Source organism: Perognathus longimembris, chromosome 17 (assembly GCF_023159225.1).
Source record: "Perognathus longimembris pacificus isolate PPM17 chromosome 17, ASM2315922v1, whole genome shotgun sequence".
In the NCBI taxonomy this organism is placed as follows: Eukaryota; Metazoa; Chordata; class Mammalia; order Rodentia; family Heteromyidae; genus Perognathus; species Perognathus longimembris.
In genome coordinates this window covers 44,557,243-44,578,859 of record NC_063177.1, presented here as the reverse complement: position 1 = coordinate 44,578,859, position 21,617 = coordinate 44,557,243, and the positions used below count along the sequence as shown (strand labels likewise).

Sequence of the window (21,617 nt, the reverse complement as noted above, 5' to 3'; positions counted from 1 at the left end):
CATATGCACTTATATGAACCTTGCTTTGGATCTCAACTCATAGCAAAGACTTATGTCTTTGTTCTCATTATGAGACTCAGAATATAATATTTTGCTGTCAAGTTGTAAAATGTCTGTTTTGTGGGAAATTTTGTGGTAACTGCCTCTCATTTTCTCACTGTATAGATGTGAAAGTTTCCTTGTGGAAAGGACCCCTCAGTGGGGAACAGCTTGCCCAAGTTTCATGTTGAGTGTGACCACTGCTTGAGACCTTTTTCTCATTAAAGATTTCTTTCCTTTCATAGGACATCATGAAACCCCACTGTCTGCATCTACTAAGATGCTGGAGAGATTTCCTAACAATCTACCCAAACATCGGGAAAATGTGATTCCTGCTGATTTGGAGAAAAAGAACTTTGAGGACGTAAGTAAGGAAGTCAACTATCAGCTCTGCCTCTTCCTATCGGGTGTTGGGGGCTGTATGTCAGGGCCTCAGCTGAGACAGATGGCTCATCAAATGAGAGCAGTTTGAGGGGAATTTAGTAATGGAACCACTCACATGGATGTGGACAGCCCTAAGGGTTTTCACAGTCTTCCTTGGCCTAAAGCCAGAGAGAGTGAATGGGAAAGGCCCCAGAGCAGGAATCAGGCGCCTCCAGAAGGATTCAGAGCCCCATTTTCCAACCTGGAGATAACCAGGCTGGAGAAATATATTGATTCCTATAACAACAATCTACGCAACATTGCTCAGAATTAAGGTCATTCATATTCCTGATTGAGCACTTAGTAAAATTATAAAGAAAAATAAGACACTAATCTAGTACCCTAAGTAGCTAAGGTCCAGATTTTTATATTGAACCACATGATCTAGAGCAAAGAATCTTTTAAAAATTGATTTAGTACTTGGAGGTATATCTGACTCTTAAAAAAACACTTATGAATGGATATATCCAAATGAGCATTGTCCCTAGTCACATGCTCAGCAAACATCCCTTAGCTACCAGACAGGCCATAGGTCCCATAGACCATGGGACACTGTGGAGGGGATATGAGCTGGGCTGTTGTGTTTGGAAGGGCACAGAGTGCCGCTGGGAGGGGAGATGTCATCAGAGGCCCATGAGAAGTGGCGAAATGACATGCACATGTGGAAATAAATGAGTATGGCTGGAACTGTGTGTTATTTCGTTGGGCAAACAGTAACAATTTATCTGAAATGCTAGATGTTTGAGAACAGATCTTGGGATTTTCCTAAGCCATTCTATGAGGTGCCAGAGACTGAGGAGATCAGAGGATAAAACTGGCTTCAAATTTGTTGATTTTATTATTATTTTTATGCTAGTCATGGGGTTTGAATTCAAGGCTCAGGTGTTGTCCCTGAGGCTTTTTTTCCTCTCTCTCTCTCTCAAGGGTAGCATTCTTCCACTTGAGCCAAAGCTTCACTTCTAGCTTTTCTTGCGGGGGTGGGGGGGGGCATTAATTGGAGATGAATCTCACAGACTTTCCTGCCTGGGCTGGCTTTGAATCCTTGTCCTCAGATCTCAGCCTCCTGACTAGTTAGGCTTATAGCCACCAGCACCTGGCAATTTAGAGTTTCTTAATAAAAATTGCTTTAACAGAGCAGTGGTGGCTCATGCCTGTAATTCTAGCTACTCAAGAGGCTGAAACCTAAGGGTTGAAGTTTCTTCTCCAATTAACCACCTAACACTGAAAGTAGAGCTGTCACTCAAAGTGATATAGTGATAGCCTAGGAGCAGTGCCTAGGCCCTCAGTTCAAGCCCTATTACCAACATAAACCAAAAAGAATTCTTTAACTCTTCTGATACTTTTCAAAACACTTTGAGGGAGTAATGGAATTGTTGAATAAATTATTTTAGTTTCAGAGTTGCACTGAAAGTTTGTAAGCACCATTAGAGAGTGGCTTGATTACTGTATTAGGTTTACTAGGTGGATACCTGAACATGTGTGCAACTACCCCCACCCCCCACCCCCGCCAAGTCCTGGGGCTTGAATTCAGGGCCTGAGCACTGTCCCTGGCTTCTTTTTGCTCAGGGCTAGCACTCTGCCCACGTGAGCCACAGTGCCACTTCTGGCTTTTTCTGTACATGTGGTCCTGAGGAATTGAATGTGAGGAAAGCACTCTACCACTAGGCCATATTCCCAGCCCCACAACTATCCTTATTTATTGATTGATTTGTTTATTTTAAATTTATTTTGGTGTTAATACCAAGGCTAAAACAGTCTTGCTTGGCTTTCTTGCTTACAGTTGGCATTCTTCTACTTGAACAAGAAATCTTCTTTCAAAATTACTCCAAATATCAAACCTATTGTCAAAGAAGGAAGTTTTTACTTTCATTGAGGATTTTCAAGAGTATTATCAGGGTCTCAAAGCATTTCCATGTGTATTGCTGTTAAATCTGTTTTTTATTTTATTTTTTGTCGATTGTGGAACTTAAGGTCAGAGCCTGGGTTACTGTTCTTGAGCTTTTCTGCTCAAGGCTAGTGTTCTACCCCTTTGAGTCACAATTCCACTTAGGATTTTCTGGTGGTTAATTGGAGATAAGTGTCTCACATACTTTGCTGCTCTGGTAGACTGTACCATGCTCCTCAGATCTCAGCCTCTTGAGAAGTTAGGATTATAGGCATGAGCCACCAGCGCACAGCCGTAAATCCATTTTTCAGTAACAACAACATTACTGCAGAAACTCATGTTCTTTAGAGCAATTGCTTGGAAAGTAGCATTGACTATATGACTGTGTATATCTTTTTTGGGGGTGGGGGCTTGAACTTAGGGCCTGGGCACTGTCCCTGAGCTCAAGAGCTAGTATGCTATCACTTTGAGCCACAGCTCCACCTCCACCTCTGGGGTTCTGGTGGTAAATTAGAGATAAGAGTCTTACAGACATTCCTGCCCTGACTGGCTTTGACCCATGATCCTCAGATCTCAGCCTCCTGAGTAGCTAGGATTACGGGTGTGAACCATCAGTGCCCAGATGACTATATACCTTTTTATTGGCTTAAAAAATACTTTGTAGCCTTAAAAAAAACACCAACATTCCAGGCTACTCTTTCATTATAAATAGAGATTACTTCTCTTGGTCACTCAGCTTATCTATCTGACTAGAAGTTTTACGGTGATGTAGTATGTCCCTCTCTCATACAAGGTTATTAACCTGGTTGACCAGACTTCGGAAAACACACCAATTACCATGTCTCAGGATGTCGAAGAAAAGTTGGCTCATGCTCCTGCCAAACCTGAGGCTTCTGTGGACTCCATGCTCAAGGACATGGCCACCATCATCCTGAGCACCTTCCTGCTGGTCGGCTGGGTGGCTTTCATCATCACCTACCCGCTGGTAAGTTCAGCCCCTTCCCGCTGCCCTTCTACACACCAGCACTCCTCCTCCTGTCACTGTTTGTCAGGGAGGGCTACACAAAAACTGCCAACACATTTCTTTTCACATTTAGAAGCCAATATTTGCTTATCTTCAGGCACTGCTGACTCAGGAGGTTGAGAGTTGAGGATTGAAGTTTGAAGCCAGCCCAGGCAGAAACATGTGAGATTCTTCTCTCCATTTGACCACCAAAAAGTTGGAAATGATGCTGGGGCTCAAATGGCAGAGTGCCAGCCTTGAGCAAAAAAGCTAAGGGACAGCGAGGTCATTATTATTATTATTTATCCTCTCCATAAAGAACTAGGCTTGAGAAGCTAAGTACCTTCCTTCCCTGGTGCCTTTCCTTAGTTAATAGGTGATTTTTTTTTCAGGTTCAGAAAGAACAAGCTAGGAAACTCCCCATTGGGTTATTGGCTACACCCCACTCCCTTTACCTTCCACGCCTGGGCAGGAATAATTGCAAATCCCTGCTGCTTCTAATGGTGATAGAGCAGAGCTTTCAGGTTATTTCAGAGGCATGAGGATTTGGAGAAGCATCGTGATAGACTCAGGGAGCAGGACCTGGGCCAGGTGCTGTGGTTCAGCCCCACACTGGCTCTGCCTGACCACCCATGCACTAACTCCATCAAGTCCATGGCCATGGTGGACCATGATTCAGGGCTTATTCCTCCCCACCACCCGCCCACCCATCTGGTCACCTTTCTGTTTGCCCTCACTTTGGCACCCCCTTCCCTGCATCTTGTTTCCCCACAGGAAGAGCTGCATTTAATGTGGGTTTCTCTTCCCAGAGCATGCATCAGCAGCACCAGCTCCAGCACCAGCAGTTCCAGAAGGAACTGGAGAAAATCCAGCTCTTACAGCAGCAGCAGCTGCCTTTCCACTCCCATGGAGATGCAACCCAAGAAGCTGAGCTCCTAGACACATCTGGCCTCTACTTGGAGAGCTCAGGGACCAGCAGCTCCAGCCCATCCCCCAGAGCCTCCAACCACTCACTTCACTCCAGCAGCTCTGCCTCCAAGGCTGGTGCCGGCCTCTCCCTGGAGCAAGATGACGAGGGTAAAGCCAGGTGCTATTGTGTCTTTCCTTTGAACACCACCTGAGAACTGTAGAGCACCATGTCCTTCTGTGCTCTCTCTATGAGATGATGAAATGTAGTTGCCAAAGATTCATTCTGTTTTTCCCCTGACTTCCTTCCACTCTGTAGGCCCTCGTGAGGGGCTTCTGCCCCATCACATGACATCTCCCTTCAGAGCACCTATCCAGAGCCACCCTGGCCATTGCTCCATCTTTCCCCACAGGGTTAGAAATTGCTTTTGACCAGGGGTAGCGAGGGAGGACGAATTCCCACTGGACTTGAGAGAACTAGTGGTAAAGTAGAAAAGTGCAACTACAGCTCAGTTTCCTTCCTCTCAGGGAGTCATCTTGAGTATCAGGGTCCTTATTCCAAAGGAGATTGACACAGTCCTGTTGATGTGGGCCAGTCTCTTTTTTACATGTTCACCACATCTACCGGAGTGTTTCAGCTCCAGGTCTTTGAGGTGGATCTTTCGTTCTCCATTAACCACTAAATAGTTATATGTAAATGAACATAAACATATTGGACTCCAGAGAATCCTTAGCTTTGAGAAGGCTTTAAAACATGTATTCTCATTACAGTACAAAGGCACAAGTGGAATGTCCTGGCCATAAATGGGCAATAGGCTGAGCTGGCTCTTGCCTACCAGGAATCTGGGTTCATAGAGTCTTCTCTTAAAACTGAACTTCTGGGCTGGGAATGTGGCTTAGCGGTAGATTGCTTGCCTAGCATGCATGAAGCCCTGGGTTTGATTCTTCATATAAAAAAAAAGGCCAGAAGTGGCACTGTGGCTCAAGTGGTAGAGTGTTAGCCTTGAGCAAAAAGAAGCCAAGGACAGTGCTCAGGCCCTGAGTTCTTTCCCCAGGAACTTCTAATCAGGGGCCAGAAGCTGAAGCCTTGACGTTCCTCAGGTGATTGTCTTCTTTTTCCTGTTTTGTTTCAGATGAGGAAACCAGTGTAGTGATTGTTGGGAAAATTTCATTCTGTCCCAAGGATGTCCTGGGTCATGGAGCCGAGGGCACAATTGTATACCGGTAAGTAGAATAGCTAGCTTTACACCCTCCCCACCAGGTGTGAGTATCTGTGGTATTGAAGGCTGTGCCAGGCTCCAAGGGCACAGCAGGGCCCAAACTCTGATCAAAGTAGATGAATTTCACCTCCAGGGAGCCATGTTCTAGGAGAATGGATGACCATGGAGCTGCCAGTCATTGTCAGGACCTCTGGGAGGACTGTGGGCCCACAAGTGGTATCTTTTCCTACAAGCCTGACCTGCACTAACCAAACTCAACTGCTGCTGCTCTCACAGGGGCATGTTTGACAACCGTGATGTGGCTGTGAAGAGGATCCTCCCTGAGTGTTTTAGCTTTGCAGACCGTGAGGTCCAGCTGCTGAGAGAATCAGATGAGCACCCAAACGTGATCCGTTACTTCTGCACCGAGAGGGACCGGCAGTTCCAATACATTGCCATTGAGCTGTGTGCAGCCACACTGCAGGAGGTGGGTCTGGCTGGCCTTCAGGTGCTTGGGTCAGTTACAGCTTTGCCATGGCCACCGCAGCTTGCCTTCCCTTGCCAACTGGGGTATCATTTTACAGTTTTCCAATTGATTATTTTGAAATTTTATTTTATTAACTGCTGAATTATAGTACAATGAAATGGACTCATTTTAAATGTACATGTTTGATGCATGTTGACAAATGCTTATGCTCATTTAACAGCACCAAATGTATAACTTTTTTGTTGTTGTTGTTTTTTGTTTTAGGGCTTGAACTCAGGGCCTGGGTTCTGTCCCTGAGCTCTTTCACTCAAGGCTAACACTCTGCCACTTTGAGCCACAGTGCCACTTCGAGTTTTGGAGTGGTTAATTGGAGAGAAGAGTCTCTCAGGGACTTTCCTGTCCAGGCTGGTTTTGAACTGTGTTCTCAGACCTCAGCGTCCTGAGTAGCTAGGATTACAGGCATGAGCCGCTGGAGCCTGGCAATGCAGAACATTTTTTTCTCCCCAGTTATAATAGTTTATGGTCCACTCAGGATGCCATGAAAGTCTTGAGTTGCAATTGGCATCTCTACCCCTTTCCCTTCTGGGAACCTTGTCAGTTGTGGCTGGTGGGCTTGGATGTTGCTGGTTGGGTCCTGGCTATAAAGGCATCCTGCCTATTGCTTTTGCTTTGTTTCCAGGCTCATCCTGAAATACTGCAGTATCATTTGAATTCCCTTGTGTGTTTGCCTATGTGTGACAGTAAGCTTGAGTGTCTACTTTTCTTTCTCATTATAAATTAGTAAATTGGAGCCTTATTTGTTTAAATCAGACTATGACTATAGGAGGTCTGTTAGAAAATACATATTTGGGGCCTAGGGGCTCGGCTCAAGCGGTAGAATGCTTCGTAAGCCTGAGGCCTTGAGTTCAAACCCAGGCACAGCCCCACAAAAAAATGAATGAAGAAAGTATAGATTAGAAAGAATATTGTCAGAAAAGGGAATTAAAGAAAATGAGCCCAGGGGCCAGGAAGTCCTGAAAATGATGTGCTATTGTGACCTTGCCATTGTGTCTTTTGTAGTATGTGGAACAGAAGGACTTTTCCCACCTTGGCCTGGAGCCCATTACCTTGCTGCAGCAGACCACCTCAGGCCTGGCGCACCTCCACTCCCTCAACATTGGTGAGAGGCTCCCCTTTGCTAGGAGGGGTGGGTGGAATGGCACAGGTACACTTCACCTTTCATTAGGCTCTTTGCTACATCTCTGATGTTTGAGGGTAGAGAGTAGTGTCTTGACAACTTACATGAGGATTTGAAGAGGAATTAGGTACTTAAAAACCAAAACTTTTAGAGATGGGCAAGCAGGTATATTTGGGGATCTGGCAAGGACACACTTCCCCTTGTAGGGAGCCAGAGCCCCTTGTGGTGAGGACTGATCAAATCTGGAGTTCTCTCTTAGTTCACAGAGACCTGAAGCCCCACAACATTCTCCTTTCCATGCCCAATGCTCATGGCAGGATCAAGGCCATGATTTCTGACTTTGGCCTTTGCAAGAAGCTGGCAGTGGGCAGGCACAGCTTCAGCCGCCGTTCTGGGGTACCTGGCACCGAAGGCTGGATTGCCCCGGAGATGCTGAGTGAAGACTGCAAGGAGAACCCTGTGAGTTATGGGCACAGCCCTCAGAAAACCTTGAAACCAGCCCATCATGTCTTGGGGCTCATAACTTTCTAATTCAAGGCTTGGGGTGAGAGCATGTCAGTGAAGAATGACATTCCTCTAACAAATTGCTGCATGTGAAGTTTCTGTATTGTTTCATATACTGGTAAATGATGGGCAAATGTAAACACTTGTTCAATCACTTTTTTTTTTGTCCACTGTGGGGTTTGAACTCAGGTCCTGGATGCTGTCCCTGAGCCTACCACTCTGAGCCACAGTGCCACTTCTAGTTTTCTATTGGTTAATTGTAAAGAAGAGTCCCATAGCCTTTCTTGCTCGGGCTGGCTTTGAACTGGGATCCTCTGATTTCAACCTCCTGAGTAGCTAGGATTACAGTGTGAGCTACCAGCACCCAGTTCAATCACTTTTTATAACCCTCTTATATTTTGGGAAACTGGGGAGTCAAGACTTGCACAAGATGAGAAAATGTCTTATTTTCATTGTTTTTGTATTTGTTTTTGAGTTTACATTTTTTATCCTTCTTTAAATTGTTTCTGATCACACAGATGAAAGTCTCTTTTGCATAACTTGATTAGATTCAATGTTTGGGACAAGAATTGATTGCAGGTCACTGAGTCAGACGGCCTGTAATGGCAGATAATACCATCATTATTTTTCCCTGATATTGATGCTAACTTGGGTCACCTATGTCAGTGGATCTCCACTGAGAAGGTTCATTTCCTCCTGTGTTGTTAGCAAGTAATATGTGAGGTGATCCTCTGGCACATTTTCATAGTCACTTTCATCTGTTGACCAACCTTATCTGAAGCATTCTGCACACGAAATCCTCCTACATTTGTTGGCTGACATTCTTCTGTAAAGAATAGCTTTTTTTTGTTTTTTTTTTTGTCTGCCAGTACTAGAGCTTGAAATCCATGGCCTGGACACTGTCCCTAAGCTCTACTACTTGCCACAACTTCACTTCAGCTCTTTGGTGGTTAGTTGGAGAAAAGAGTTTCACAGACATCCCTGCCCAGGTTGGCTTCAAATCATGATCCTCACATCTCAGCTTTCTGAGTAGCCTTAATTACAGGCATGAGCCACTGGGCCCTGGTCAAGAATAGCTTCATTTTTTATTCCCCTTTTCTCTATCCTTTTTCTTTTTTTTTTTTTCATAATCACTATGAGCTCAGATTGCTTTTCTTCTCTTCATCCTCTTTTTGATTCTCAAATTGTTCCATACCTGTCCAACACGAGCCATTTCAAGTTGACTTCAGCATCCATTACCAATAATCCACTTACATTTGAATATCTTGCTCTATAGCAAAAGTTGATAGAGATTCATCTTGTACTTGTGCTTCCCCAGACCCGAGTGGATCAGCCAATGTGAGCAGAGCAGACATAGTAGACATCTTCTTATACAGTTCCCTGGAGCCCATCAACTGGTCAGTTAATTACAAAAGTCAGATACAACAAAGAATCATAAGGAAATACACTGGGTGGCCAGGCAATGGTAGTTCATGCTTATAATCTTAGCTACTGAGGAGGCTGAGATCTGAGGATCGTGGTTCGAAGCATCCCAGGCAGGAAAGTCTGTGAGACTCTTATCTCTGAATCACCAAAAAGCTAGAAGTGGAGCTTTGGCTCAAACAGTAGAGTACTCGGGGGGGTGGGGGTGGGAAAGAGCTCAGGGATAGCACCCAAACCCTGAGTTCAAACCCCAGGACTGGCACAAAAAGAAAAAGGAAATATACCGGGTGCCAGTGGCTCATACCTGTAATGCTAGCTACTCAGTAGGCTGAAATCTGACCACATTTCAAAGATAGCCCAGGCAGTCAAATCCTAGAGACTCTTATCTCCAATTAGTCTAGCGAAAAACTGGAAGTAAAGGTATGGCTCAAGTGACAGAAAATTATCCTTGAGTAAAAAAAGCTAAGCTAAGTTCAAGGTCCAGTACTACCCCTCCACGCGTGCACAAAGGAAAGAAAATATATATTCAATTTATGTTTTAAATTAAAGCAAGTAATGTAGTCATTTAACAAAAATCTTTGGCTATACAGTAAAGTCTTTTTTTTTTTTTTTTTTCCATTTTTGCTAGTCCTGGGTCTTGAACTCTGGGCCTGGGCATTGTCCTTGGGCTCCTTTTGCTCAAGGCTAGAACTCTACCATTTGAGCCACAGTGCCACTTCTGCTTTTTCTGTGATTAATTAGAGATAAGAGCCTTACCTTTCTTGCCTGGGCTGGCTTTGAACTGCGATCCTCAGCTCTCAGCCTCCTGAGTAGTTAGGTTTACAGGTGTGAGCCACTGGCACCAGGCAGTTGAAGTCTTTCTTTGGATTTAAGTCTGATTTGTTGTTAGATGTTCATTTCTCTTATATTAAGCATAGTCATATGCACTCCTATGATTTCTTGATTTGAAGCTCAGACATTTCAAATACTTCCTAAGTGACTTAAGAGCTGATGCCTAGTTTGTATCTCTTTAAGCATTTGTCCTACACTGTTGAATCTTACCTAAATTCCTTCTAGGTACATTCAGCTTACCTCAAACTTTGTGATATTTGTATTTGGTCAGCTTATAGAATATAAATGACAAGAACAGTGTTTAGGAAGAACATGACTAGGGCCCAGCCAGGCATTGGCCTTAGTAGATCATGAGACAGCATGGGTCGCAGAGAGCATAGAGGCGAAATGTCTGTGGTTGTCTCATCCTGAATGTGCACATCTTGTCTCCCATTCAAGGCCTGGTGAGTGCTTGAATGGAAGAAAGCATGGGGCTATTGGTATAACACTTAAAAGACAAAGTACCAGTCAGATGAGAGCCCCAGCAGTGATGCCTTTGTTCTTCTTGTCCCAAACCTCACATTTCCAAGGAAAATTCTGATGTGCTGGAATAGGAAGTTCTAGATTTAGAGTTAGAAGATCCCATGTTTGCCCTGGTTTGTCACTAGTTAGCACTTATTCTGAGCTTTTCCTTGCACTTTTCTATCCATGTCCTCAACTGAAATGGTGTCATTTGTCCTGCTCATCTCACAAGGCCTGTTGTAAGGCTGAATGATTGAAATGTATTGATCAAAGTATGTTTTCTTTCTGAAACCAAACTGTTTTCTTCACTTATTGGCCAAGTTTAGCCACCTGTCACATCAGAGGCACCTTTCTAGGCCCTGGGACACAACAGGGAAGCAAGGGCCTTGAATACTATGGTTGTCCTCTTCCACTTGTGAGGAAGCTAAGTCAAGGGCTTCCAGCTCACAAGAGGCAGAGCCAGCAACCCATGACCTTGATCATGACCACAACAAACAGGGCACCACTAAGGAAGGCTCTGTACCCTTCACATCGACCAGCCAATTAATTCTCTTGCTTCCAGGGCCCTGAAGCGTAAGCAGTGCTGTTTCCCTCCCTGGGGAGCCAGACCTCTTCGAGACCTCTCACATCCTGCGTTTCTTTTTAGACCTACACGGTGGACATCTTCTCAGCAGGCTGCGTCTTTTACTATGTCATCTCTGAGGGCAGCCATCCTTTCGGCAAGTCCCTTCAGCGGCAGGCCAACATTCTCCTGGGTGCCTGCAGCCTTGACTGCTTCCACCCAGATAAGCATGGTGAGTGGGAGGCTGGGCTGGCACTGCCACTGTGCCCTCAGAAGCCCTGCACCCCAGCTGGGCACCTGGGCTTCAGGAGGTATACCACCACATCAGCCTCTACCCCATTTTTATACAAGTGTGCACCCCTGTCATCCCAGCACTGGAGAGGCAAGTACAGGAAAATTATTCGCTGGAGGCTAACCTAAGCTACCTGTTGAGATCCTGTTTCCACACACACACACAGAAAAAGAGGTGAAATCACACATACTTTGCAGAAGGCTTATTTTTTTCAACTTCATCTTGAATATCTCTCCATACAGTCGATATTACTTTAATAGGTTATCATCCGACACCGAGAGGCACAATAGTGTCTCCCAAAGTACTAAGATCAACTATTTTCAGTCACTCCTTTTCTCAAACTGCACAGTGAGTTAACCCCTTGAGAGCTTGGTGGGAGTTCTGCGTTGTTTTACTGGGATCAGTTCTTGGAGTGGAATCCTGCATTGAACAGTGTGCTTTAGTGAGAGCTTTTGCTATTCCATTGTATTCTTCTGTGTCAATAACAAGTTGTTTGTGTTCATTCTCCTCTTTAGAAGATGTTGTTGCGCGTGAGTTGATAGAGAAAATGATCTCAATGGATCCCCAGCAGCGGCCCTCGGCAAAACATGTGCTAAAGCATCCATTCTTCTGGAGCCTAGAAAAGCAGCTCCAGTTTTTCCAGGTACCTGCACTTGGTTCTCCGTCAAAATGCTCACTTGATGTCCTCCGGATTTTGAAAATACAGAGAAGACAAAGAACAAAACAAATTGTTAATATCCTATAACCAACACAAACCATAGCTGACATTTTAATATATATATATATTTTTTTTTGGCCAGTCCTGGGGCTTGGACTCAGGGCCTGAGCACTGTTCCTGGCTTCTTTTTGCTCAAGGTTAGCACTCTGCCACGTAAGCCACAGCGCCACTTCTGGCCATTTTCTGTATATGTGGTGCTGGGGAATTGAACCCAGGGCCTCATGTATACGAGGCAAGCACTCTTGCCACTAGGCCATATCCCCAGCCCCTTTAATACTTTTTTTAAAAATGAAAACCAAGGAATAACTGGGGTCAAATTGAACTTACAGTGTTTTATCCTGCTTTTTTGCCAGTCCTGAGGCTTGACCTCAAGGTCTGGGCTCTGTCCCTGAGTCTCTCTGTGCTCAAGGCTAGAGCTCTACCACTTGAACCCCAGCACAACTTCTGGCTTTTCATGAAAAGAAGGTTCAGCTTTATAGCACTTCTACTGTTTGAGTGAGATGTGATTATGATGCTCTATGTTCTGTTTCATTGTGTGGATAGAACACAAGATAATTTATTTTTCTTTTTGTGTTTTGGTTCACAAATATTGATCACACTTACAACTCTGTAAGTGTGGCACATGTGTACATATGTGAAATTCCAGAGGTGCCTTCATGATCTGAGTACAGGCATGCCTCTGAGACACCTCTTCTGTTGTGGAGAAGGTCTCCACAGGCCGCCACCTCATAGGGGAGAAATCAGTGGATTAGGTGCTCGCTTCCCAGCTCTGAGGCAGGCTGCAGGCTGCAGCCCACAGGACAGTGGTTATTCTGTGACAGTGAGGTCATTCGCCAGTACCCCATGTCACTAACACTAACCAGCCTCTTGTTTTCTTTACAGGATGTGAGTGACCGAATAGAAAAGGAGTCCCTGGATGGCCCCATAGTGAGGCAGTTAGAGCGAGGCGGAAGAGCCGTGGTGAAGATGGATTGGAGGGAGAACATCACTGTCCCCCTCCAGACAGGTGACCATGTGCAGCCCTTGAAGAAACACTTCAGAAGCACCAGCCATTCCTATGAAGTTAGCGTGAGCAGGGCAGCTCCAGGCTGTTGGGGCTCCCAGCCCTGCTTTTTTCTTGGGTTATCCTCTGGGGTTTTGTTGAACTGATGGGAGTGACAGGCTAATGACAGTATATGGTGTAGGGATTCTCTTCTGACCTCAGTGGGACCTAGGCGGACTTCAGGTAAACATCACTCTCAGATCCATGGGATGGCACTCACTCCCATGAACCCAAGGATGATGTGATGTTGTGTCTCGATCTAGTGGCTATGTTCCTAGGGCCCTAGGGAGTGTTTTCTTTTTAAAAGTTGTTACTTTCTTAACCATTGCCATCCTTAACGTTTTTCTAGATCTGCGTAAATTCAGAACCTACAAAGGTGGCTCTGTCAGAGATCTCCTCCGAGCCATGAGGAATAAGGTAAAGGGCTATGGGTGGCAACAACAGACACACCTATGCTTATCCATTCCTGTGTATTCTTTTCTCTGTACCGGATTCTGCCTCTGAGAGGCAGATGGTCTCAGCTGAACTTGACAAGTTGGAGGACATTTCTTCCCTCACACAAGTTTTCTCTCTGGAGAAGTGGAGGCACAAAATTAAACTCTGGGGAATAGCCTCTTAGAGCCTGTGTCCCTCATGGTCTCTCTGTGCTGACTTTTATGGTGCCCTCTGACTGTCTCACAACTCTGTATAAACACAGTCTGACAGGAACCTCCTAGGCCCCTTCCTCCTTGGGGCCAGGTCTCCAGGAAGGGACCCTGAGGAAGGGACCCTGCTTGTCATCCTGTCCTTTCGCTAAGCAGCCTTCAAACTGGGCCTCACCAAAGTGGCCTCTAAGCCCACGTGGACAGATAATTCAATTCTAGCTGACATTATTCCCTTTGTATCCATCAGGACCCTCTGTTGGTCTTGACCTTCACAGGAGGCCCGTGTGCCCCTGTAAGATACTCCAGTGTGAATCTCCTCCCTGGCTGGCCCTGCTTGCTTTGAGCCTCTTCCTGAAGAGGGGAAGCAGACAGGATGATTGACATAGATGGATGGATGGATTGCTGAGTGCCTAAACCTCTTTTCAGCTACACTGCCTGCCGGCTGCTAATCCTCTGTGTGTCTGCCCATTTGTAGAAGCACCACTACCGGGAGCTCCCTGTGGAGGTGCGGGAGACTCTGGGCTCCCTCCCTGAAGACTTTGTTCGCTACTTCACATCACGCTTCCCCCACCTCCTCTCACATACCTACCAAGCCATGGAACTGTGCAGCCACGAGAGACTCTTCCAGCCCTACTACTACCACGAGCCCCCAGAGCCCCAGCCCCCAGTGACTACAGACACCCTCTGAGCAGGCGGCGCCTCCGACCTGATGGCTACAGCTAAGACTGTGGGCCTGGTCTCTGCAGTCCAGACCTCTACGCCTCCAGGCTTAGCAGGGAGACCAGGCTTCCCAACCAAGTGCCTTGCACTGCCACTGTGCAGCCAGCAGAGGCTAATGCTGACCTCAGGAGGTAGAAGAGGTGGCCCCTCCTCTACGGGGAGGTCGGAAGAGGCTGGCCCTGAAAGCTTTGTAGTCGGGGATGTCTACAAAGGAGCGCCCATCCCAGAGGCTGCAAGAGGAGCACCATTGACCTTCTGCTGGATGAATTCATGTCGACTGACATTTCTTTTAATATCTCTGTTTGACAGCAGTGTGGAGGCCTTTCTGGAAGGGCATAGGGGAAACCTAAGGCTTGCCTTTGTGCTGGGATACAGCAAGTGCTTTTGCTAGAAATGGTCTTGAGAGGTGCAGGGCATCGAGGAGGTCATTCACAAGTATTAACCTGGGCACAGGAGGCACCTCACTGATTGTAAATGTGCCCTTAGCCTCCAGATTCATGGTAGCCAGTGTTGCTTCAGGCAGCAAAGCTGTGACCATTGGGCATGAAGTTAGGGACTGGTCAGCCATGCACGCAGGGCCCTGAGGTGCATCTGTAGCTCTCTGAAAGACAAGGAGAACACTCTATTCTGGAGGCAGTGCTGGCCCAGCACACCCGTGACCTGTGGTAGATTGTGTCCTGGGCCCTTTGGGTCAGAGATGAAGAGTTCATCAAGGAGGGTGGCTAAGACTAGACAGGGACAGGCCTCGAGACTAAATGAGGCGAGCCCAAAGGGAGCCTCCCAGCCACTAAGAAAGCTCTGAGCCAGAGAGTGAGTGGTAAGGTCCCTCCGTCCCAGAGGCCAACAGATCAGGACACATACAGCGAGTCAGGACCCAGCATTAAGAGCCAAAGCCAGGGTCACCACAGGCTTGATGAGCCAGCTTTTAAGGTTCTCCTAGCAAGTTTTAATGACTACATTTTAATCTTACTATAGAAAGCTCCATTTAACCTAAGTGAGCTAAACTGTTGCTTACTTATGAAGAAGAAATGCAATCTATATTCTATTCTATTTTGTATGGTACCAAAAATTGCCATCCCTTCAAGAGTGTTTCCATGAGAACTCTCTCTAATGCTCAAAGTAAAACATTCTAGTGACACTATGTAAATGTATTCATGTCAAAGTGATGTTCCGTAAATTATTGCTTCTTTCTTTCTCTAAAATTAATATCATTTTTAACTTCTTTTTCAGTCAGAACTTTCCTGTGTCTCCTTCAGGAGGGGTTAGAGGATAGGATGCAGTGAGGGCCTGTAGTCTTTGGGAGGAGTCTCCCTGTGAACTTCCCCCAGCCAATGCAGGGTCACGGCTGGTGAGCTGAGGCTGTATTCGTGCATGGTGAAAGCGGCATTGCCAGCTTTCACATTGACAGAAGTCCTTGCTGCTGCTGCTTGTGAGAGGTCTTCTGGATATGTTTGTATCAGGGCCACTTATCCAAAGCCTATTCTGCCTCTAGAAATCAATTCCTTTGCTTTCAAAATGGCCAGAGTGGCCTTTTTTCTTAACAGGAACCCTATGTCTTTGAAACTCATCCCTGACCCCATCCATGGAGCCTTGGCCCCATAACTGGCTCCTTGAGCATCTCCTACCTTAGCACTTTGCCAGTGGATTCAAGAAGTAACAGTACAAGAGAAAGCCTGAGGAGATAGGGCAGGTGCTAGGCTCAACCTAACAGGACTGTCAAGGGACTGCTGCTCCCCTTGTGCTTGTGGCTGTTTTTCCTCTTAAGAATGCCCAGCTGGCTTCTAGAGGTCCTCACTGTTTGAACCCAAGTTGCCAAGCAACAGCCTTTTCAAATGTCTTTTCCACTTACCAGTTAATTTCTAAGGACTTCAATTTTATAAAATTGTTCATTGTGTTTTGTTTGAGCATTTACTCTGTCGAGCTAGGCAGGACATGGAGGTTAGGGAAACAGGTGAACAAGACAAAAGAAACTTCAACTGCCATAAAGCTTCTTGTGAGAGAGCTGACAGCAACTGAGTATCAGGACTACAAAGAAAACCCAAATAGGTGGGGAAAGGTGTGGTGTGGGGCTTGCCCCTTTTCTGCTCTAGACTTGCCTGTGTCTGAGACTCCATTGGCTCCAGTTGGGTCAGCTTCTGTCTGTCCTCTCCTTCACCATGAGGGACCCAGGAAGTCTGAAGAGGTCTCGGAGCACTTTTGTTGAAAACATCTTGGGCTTCATCTGATATATTCCAGTCTCTAGAAGTCTGGTTTCCCCTTGTATTTGGCTCTTAAGGGGGAGGGGACTTTCTGCAAGTTGGAACAGCTCTCCAGCATTGTGTGGCATTAGTTCAAGTTACAGGGCTCTTACCATTCCTGGAAGGTTGTTCACCTTTTAGACAGAAATGAATGCCCTCCTTCAAGAATCAAAGAACACTATAACTTGCTTAAGTCTTGTGTTGACTCTTTCTCTGGCATGAACCTTTTTCTTGTTTCTTCTTAAATCTTCCACTTATATTTAAAGCTCCACATGTCTTTGGCACCAAAGCATTTGCACTTTGGGGATCACTTGTATCACCTGTTATGTCTCTAGACCATCGAGTGGCTGAACGTGAGCCCATAGCTGCAGAGGTGGCCCCTGGTGTGGGTGAAGCAGTTGTCTCAGAACCTTTCCTGTGAGACCACTGGTCAGTCACAGCCCTGTATCATGTTGGAGGTCCCAGGGGCAGCAGGCCCAGTTGATGCTTTCCTTTACCACCTCTGAAGATAAGTTAGTTCCTCATCAGGGCCGATTTGACTTGTGAAGAGGTTTTGTGAGTTGTGATTCAGTGATCATTGGTAGTTCTTTCTTGTCAGATAAGAGTAATTAAGTCACCTCCTTCAGAAATGACCTCCTGCTCACTCTCTTTCCAGGGATAGGACATCGGTCATATGCGGTTTCCTATGGCTCTACTCCATCTAGTCACTAGATCTTCATTTGTCTGCTTCTCATCCATTGTCTTTGTTCTGCATTGGTTGGGAGGAGCCAGCAGCCCTGGAAAGAGACACTTGAAGTTTCCCCATTAGCCCTGCTCTCTGCTCTTGGCATTCCTGAAATTGTACTTCTTCGTTTCCCAGCCTTTCTTTCCTACCCTTCCACCTCCAGGAGCAGTGATGCTCACAGCTGGCCTGCATCTGGCTTTTCCTGGAAGGAAACCCTCAGACATTCTATGTAGGGAGCCGAGATTTCAGGGTTGGGTGGGCCAGTGATCTTCTAGGCCAAAGTGTCCACTCTCTTCCTATTCTTTGTTTTCTTTATGAAATAATGATTTCCCACGAATAAGTCTGGTTTGTTAGGCACTTTTAAGTCTTTTGTGTATTCATTGGAAAGCCACAAAGGGCACATCTGCGACGAGCCTCCCCTGGAGCAGCCTTAAGCACACTGCCAGCCCAAGTCCCATGGGCTCACTGTCCTGTGCTCTGTGGGCTTGGTGGGTACAGTATTCCTTCCTCCCTCGTGTCCCCAAAGCTGTGACGGGGAGGGAGACTCCCCACTCACCCCAGCATTACCAGTCAGCACGCGCCATGCTCACCTGGATGCCTTCTGTAGTGTTCTTTTGCAATGATCTATTTATTGAACCTATTTATATTTATTTAATTTTTACTCTGAAGTATAACCAGTTACAATTGCACTTGCTGAAAGCATATCAGATCTATTTTGGACAACATCCCTGACCATTTTAAAACTGGAAAAGGAAAAGTTATACTGTATCCTTCTGCCTTGCAGTAGTCTTATCTTTAAAGGGTAAATGATTTGGTCGGGGTAAAATGTTAATTTTTAGGTGATCTTTTTTTTCATCTTGAAAATCCTGTGCCATTGTCTTCTCTGTGAACGGTTAATTGGTATGTGTTGATCATGTGATACAATCCTCTTTATGGAACCTAATATCCTTTTTAGCATTCTATTTTATAAACTGCCAGATTGTACAACTTTTTATGTGTATTTTTAAAGCTTGATGATAAGAGGTCATTATCAAAGTTAAACAGCCTATTTTTGTACCTCCTGTACAGTTTTATAATTCTGCTGATCAATGATGGCGATTTATTGTTGAGCCAAGTACAAATAAAAGTAGTTTTAGATTTGGGAGTCAATTTGTCTTCTTAAAGACTCAAGTGTCACTCACAGGCATAAGTCTGGTTCCATTGTGTCCTGGGCACACGGGTTTCATGTGGCCTGAGCAGCTGGCTCAGCTCAGAGGAGGCGGTCCTGGTGTCAACGGCAGGACCCAGGGCTGAAATATCCTCCCTAGGGGCTGGGGATCTGGCTCAGCGGAAGAGTGCCCACCTGGCGAGCGCGAAGCCCCGGGTTCGGTCCCCGGTTCCGGAAAAAAAAATCACAAAACTATAAAAGACCAAAAAAAAACACCAACCCAAGGTAACGGTGAAATATCCTCCCTGGGCACTATTTGTAGGAAAAACTTTCCTTGGAATAGTACAGGAAGTTCCCAGAAGGACTATGGGAGGGGCAGGGGCTGAATTCCCAGAGGGTGACCAGTTAGGACTAACCTGCCATATTGCGGAGAATTAAACTCTAAAGCAGAGTTCAAGATGTCAGGAGAGGTAAAGAACCAGTGAGCTAGCGGGCCAAGAAAGTTCCAGGGAAGTGGGAAAGCCTGCAAGACAGCCGTGAGTGTCATAGGCTGAGGAAGGAGCATCGTCGGCTGGCAATTTAGGATCCTCCCAACATGCTTCCTCCTCCCCTGCACCAAGCTGCTGCAGCCTGACTGGAGGAGTCGGGCCAATCTCTGAATTCCTGCAACAGGACAAGGCTTCTCACTAAGAGGACCTCCCCCCCAAAGCCACCATCCTCAGAGCGTCTGATAGCTGATGCCTTGGAGTACAGAGAGACCTGAGTCCTCCCCTCCCCCCCAACCCCAGCAGGAATTGAAGCCAGTGAAGCTTCCATCCAGGAGCATGCCTGTGCTCACCCATGCTTACCAAGCACAATGCAGAGTTCTGGTCAAGGACAGCTCCAGCCCTGAATCCAGATATGCAGAGGCAGCGGCCAGAACCACCCCCCCCCCCACCCTTTCTGAGGATCCCATCTGCAACATTGCTGTGGCCAGTTGAAAAGGCAATACTGGCGAATGGACTTCATAAGGGACCTACACTAGGACTCTAGAGGCCACCGTTACAGTATCTTTAAAGCCACACTCTTGAAAACAAATTAGAAACCTCAAATGAGAAACATGAGTGTTTGAGTTAATGGAGGAGCGGATGAATAGCTGAGGAGCACGTTAGTGGCCAGAAGTTTAGCTATAAGCCTCCCACCAGAAGCCTGATGCTACCAGAGTAACAGACTCAGGTCTGGCTCAGGAGAAGAAACAAAGAATAGCTAATGAGATGTCTTAAGGCAAACTCAAGAACAGACAATAAAAGCCCAAAAAGAATGCTTGATGCAAACATTAACGATCTGAAAACAGAAAAGTTAAGTAAAAAAATACTAGAAAATATAAGAGCAGAGAACATCTGTCATCTTAAGGTAAAAGACATTCAACTTGGTTTGTTTATGTTTTTCTAATGAATTTTCTCAGAATGTTTTAAATATACCTAATTGCTGTAAGTGTAAAGAATATAAAATTTAGAGCTTTCATAGTCATATTAATTTTTAACTTGCATAGATGTCAGGCTATTGTTGCTCTCTTCCTAAAGACATAGTTCATTTCACGATGTGAATGCCTAGTTGAACATCTAGATTTTATTCTCTCCCATGCCACAAAGTGGCATGCTAGTGGTTAATACTGTATCCTTACCCCCCCACAAAAAAAAAAGTCATCACCCTTGGCAGAGACCTCCTAAGCTCTCTTCTCAGCTTTTCATCTGGGATGAGTTCATGTAGAACACCCTCCTTAAAAACAGTGTCAAGATCTCAGCCCTTTCCAAAGTTACCTCTGGTCATAAAGGAATGTCGGACCAGGCACCAGTGGCTCATGCCTGTAATCCTAGCTACTCAGGAGGCTGAGCTCTGAGGGTCACAGTTCAAAGCCAACCCAGGCAGGAAAGTTTGTGAGATTCTTATCTCCAACTAACCACCAGAAAACCGGAAGTGGCGCCTTGGCTCAAGTGGTAGAGTTGCTAGCCTTGAGCTCAAGAGCTCCGGACAGCGCCCAGGCCCAGAGTTTAAGCCCCACAACTGACAAAAAATAAAAGAATGTGGCCACATTGCCTTTTATACTACTGCAGGTGACAGGATACTTGCTCACTTCTAACACTAGAGGGCATCCACATCTGGTCCCTGGTCTGGGTTCTTAAGTGCTTAGCCTGAGTTGATAGATCAGCCTGAATGCTGGTGCTTCTCCCCTCTGGGACTTCATAAATGAAAACTGGGATCCAGACTAGAGAAGACCAAAGGACCTGGTTTCATCAAATTCTTTCATTTGCTGATAGTCTTATGTAATATTCACAAACTTTTTTGGTTGAGGATTAACACATAACACTGGGAATGATCTTGGAGCCATGAAGTTGTCAGTATACTTACTGGTGTGTCCTTGTTCTCAGCCCACAAAGCTCATGGGTGCACGTGCAGGCAACAACTGCAACAACCTCCCAACTTTGTTCTTGAGTGTTTAGCTTTCTAGGTAGCTAGGATTATAAGTGTGAGCCACTGTGCCCAGCCCCAAATTCTGTTTTAGCAAGCCCTCCAACCATGCATGCTGATATGTTCAAGTGTGAGACCTCTTGCTATAAAACACATCACTCATAAAACTAAGGTGCTCACTTAAGTTTGATAAACATTTACTTAGCATATTGTTGACAGTTTAAAGAACTCTGCCAGGCACCTAGCGAAGAAAGGAAGGAAAAACAGACACAGGACTGTAATCTGCCCACGGTTGAGGGAGGTGGTTTCTGGAGGAGGGTTTCCCCAAATGAGGCCCCAGGGAGGGAGGGAGGAGTCTGGTATTCTAAGCTACACATACAATACCAGAGCTGTATGCAGCTTCCGCATCCTTGTGGAGTATGATTCTATCTACAACCCAAAAGGAGGACTATTTCCAAAGAGGAACCCCCCCACACCAACCTTCTGCTCCCTCCCTCTCATTTTGGGTGGTCATTATTTTGGAGTTTCTTCATGACAGACCCTGTTTGTTGCCCATATCAGAACCCTACTGACCCCAATGGGGCTTTCTGATTTCCCACAATGTTGTCAACATCATACATGTTGGAATTACTTGGAGAGCTTCTGTATATGCACATATACACACAGTATGCAGCTACTACAATATGCAATATTTGACATACTAAAA

At 45.7% G+C, this 21,617-nt stretch overlaps 1 protein-coding gene across 2 annotated transcripts in view; it reads left to right on the top strand.

The window, feature by feature from the left end:
- Positions 1-18,460, top strand: part of Ern1 (endoplasmic reticulum to nucleus signaling 1) — a 91,930-nt gene extending 73,470 nt beyond the window's left edge. For both annotated transcript variants that reach the window (XM_048366813.1, XM_048366814.1), the window contains 12 exons: positions 285-403; positions 3,141-3,332; positions 4,160-4,427; positions 5,390-5,480; positions 5,753-5,942; positions 7,002-7,101; positions 7,379-7,578; positions 11,024-11,171; positions 11,747-11,874; positions 12,832-12,955; positions 13,341-13,408; positions 14,111-18,460. In XM_048366813.1, the coding sequence (XP_048222770.1) occupies positions 285-403; positions 3,141-3,332; positions 4,160-4,427; positions 5,390-5,480; positions 5,753-5,942; positions 7,002-7,101; positions 7,379-7,578; positions 11,024-11,171; positions 11,747-11,874; positions 12,832-12,955; positions 13,341-13,408; positions 14,111-14,323 (1,841 nt within the window). In that variant the 3' untranslated portion in view covers positions 14,324-18,460. The remainder of the gene's footprint in view (positions 1-284; positions 404-3,140; positions 3,333-4,159; positions 4,428-5,389; positions 5,481-5,752; positions 5,943-7,001; positions 7,102-7,378; positions 7,579-11,023; positions 11,172-11,746; positions 11,875-12,831; positions 12,956-13,340; positions 13,409-14,110) is intronic.
- Positions 18,461-21,617: the final 3,157 nt, after the last annotated feature.